General features: G+C 42.5%; 1 protein-coding gene across 1 annotated transcript in view; it reads left to right on the top strand.

The window, feature by feature from the left end:
- LOC105510209 (tumor necrosis factor receptor superfamily member 10D-like) overlaps positions 1–300 on the top strand; it is a 19,204-nt gene extending 18,904 nt beyond the window's left edge. Inside the window, 1 exon segment of the mRNA XM_011939868.1 lies at positions 170–300. Coding sequence (XP_011795258.1) covers positions 170–300 — 131 coding nt within the window.
- Positions 301–1,354: the final 1,054 nt, after the last annotated feature.

Here is a 1,354-nt window from a genome sequence, read left to right as displayed (position 1 = left end):
TAAGTGTTTTGTGCCTTGAGACAGGGAATAGGGACAGTGTCCTAACTGCTGTCCCTATAGCTGAGAGGGCTCTTCTGGAACATTCACTGCTGGAAGCAGGGGGGTCCCATGTCAATCCTGTGCTGATTGTCCTTGGAGCATCGAGACCCTAAATCTCCTCTCTTCTCAGTCAACACCTTGCTGCATGCCTCGGCAACACTGGAGGAAGGACATGCAAAGGAAACAATTCAGGACCACATGGTGGACTCCGAGAAGCTCTTTTATGAAGATGACGCAGGCTTTGCTACGTCCTCCCTGTGAAAGAATCTCTTCAGGAAACCAGAGCTTCCCTCGTTTACCTTTTCTTCTAGAAGGGGAAGCAGCCTGGAAGAGACAGTCCAGCACTTGACCCATGCCTCAACTAACTCTGCTATCCAATATGGTGCAGCTTACCAAAGGTCCTAGAAGTTTGTCAACGCACGTGAAGTAATTTTTATGAAATACTGCGTGTGATAAGGAAACTGGGGAAATTTGTGTAAGACTCTTGGCGGCATAGAGTTATACCATTGTGTATTAACGAAAACCATTGGTTTTCGTCCAAGTGCGGTGGCTTGTACCTGTAATCCCACCACTTTGGGAGGCTGAGGCTGGTGGATCACTTGAGTTCAGGAGTTTGAGACCAGCCTGGTCAACACAGTGAAACTCTGTCTCAATTTAAAAAGAAAAAAAGTGGTTTTAGGATGTCATTCTTTCCAGTTCTTCATCATGTGACAAGTCTTTTTTTAAATTTCTTATATTGCAAGCTCCATCTCTACTGGTATGTGCATTTAATGACATCTAACTATAGGTGCCGCACAGCCACAATGGTTTATCTTATAGTTTTTTCACTTTAGAATGGGATCATCTATCTAGTTATTAGCTGTATTTTCAGTTTAGGATATTTTTGAGTTAATGATGAGATTATCAAGACATAGTCCTATGCTAAGTCATGAGCATATGGACTTATGAGGGTTCGACTTAGAGTTTTGAGCTTTAAGATGGGATTATTGGGGCTTACCCCCACTTTAGAGAAAAATTTGCATTGCTTACTACTGTATGATGTACATCTTTCTATTTTCCGATTTTTGTGTAATGATGTAAGCATAGACAAACTTTAGAAAATACGTTTTTTAGGTTATTTACATGGGTTGCCTGGATACAAATCAGCAGTGAAAAATCACTAGACATATAACTAGTGATGGAGGGAGAAATCCTCCCTCCATGGGAGTCACTGACTGTGTTCCAGTTCTCCCTCCTACGCCCTGACACTGGATGAGGGTTTGATGACTGGCAACTTCTCACGGGGCCAGTCTGTCTTACTTGATATTAGACGTAT

This window comes from Colobus angolensis, unplaced genomic scaffold (genome assembly GCF_000951035.1).
Source record: "Colobus angolensis palliatus isolate OR3802 unplaced genomic scaffold, Cang.pa_1.0 Scaffold184, whole genome shotgun sequence".
Classification (NCBI taxonomy): Eukaryota; Metazoa; Chordata; class Mammalia; order Primates; family Cercopithecidae; genus Colobus; species Colobus angolensis.
Note: the sequence above shows the minus strand (reverse complement) of the source record. Positions and strands in the feature narration are given on the sequence as shown.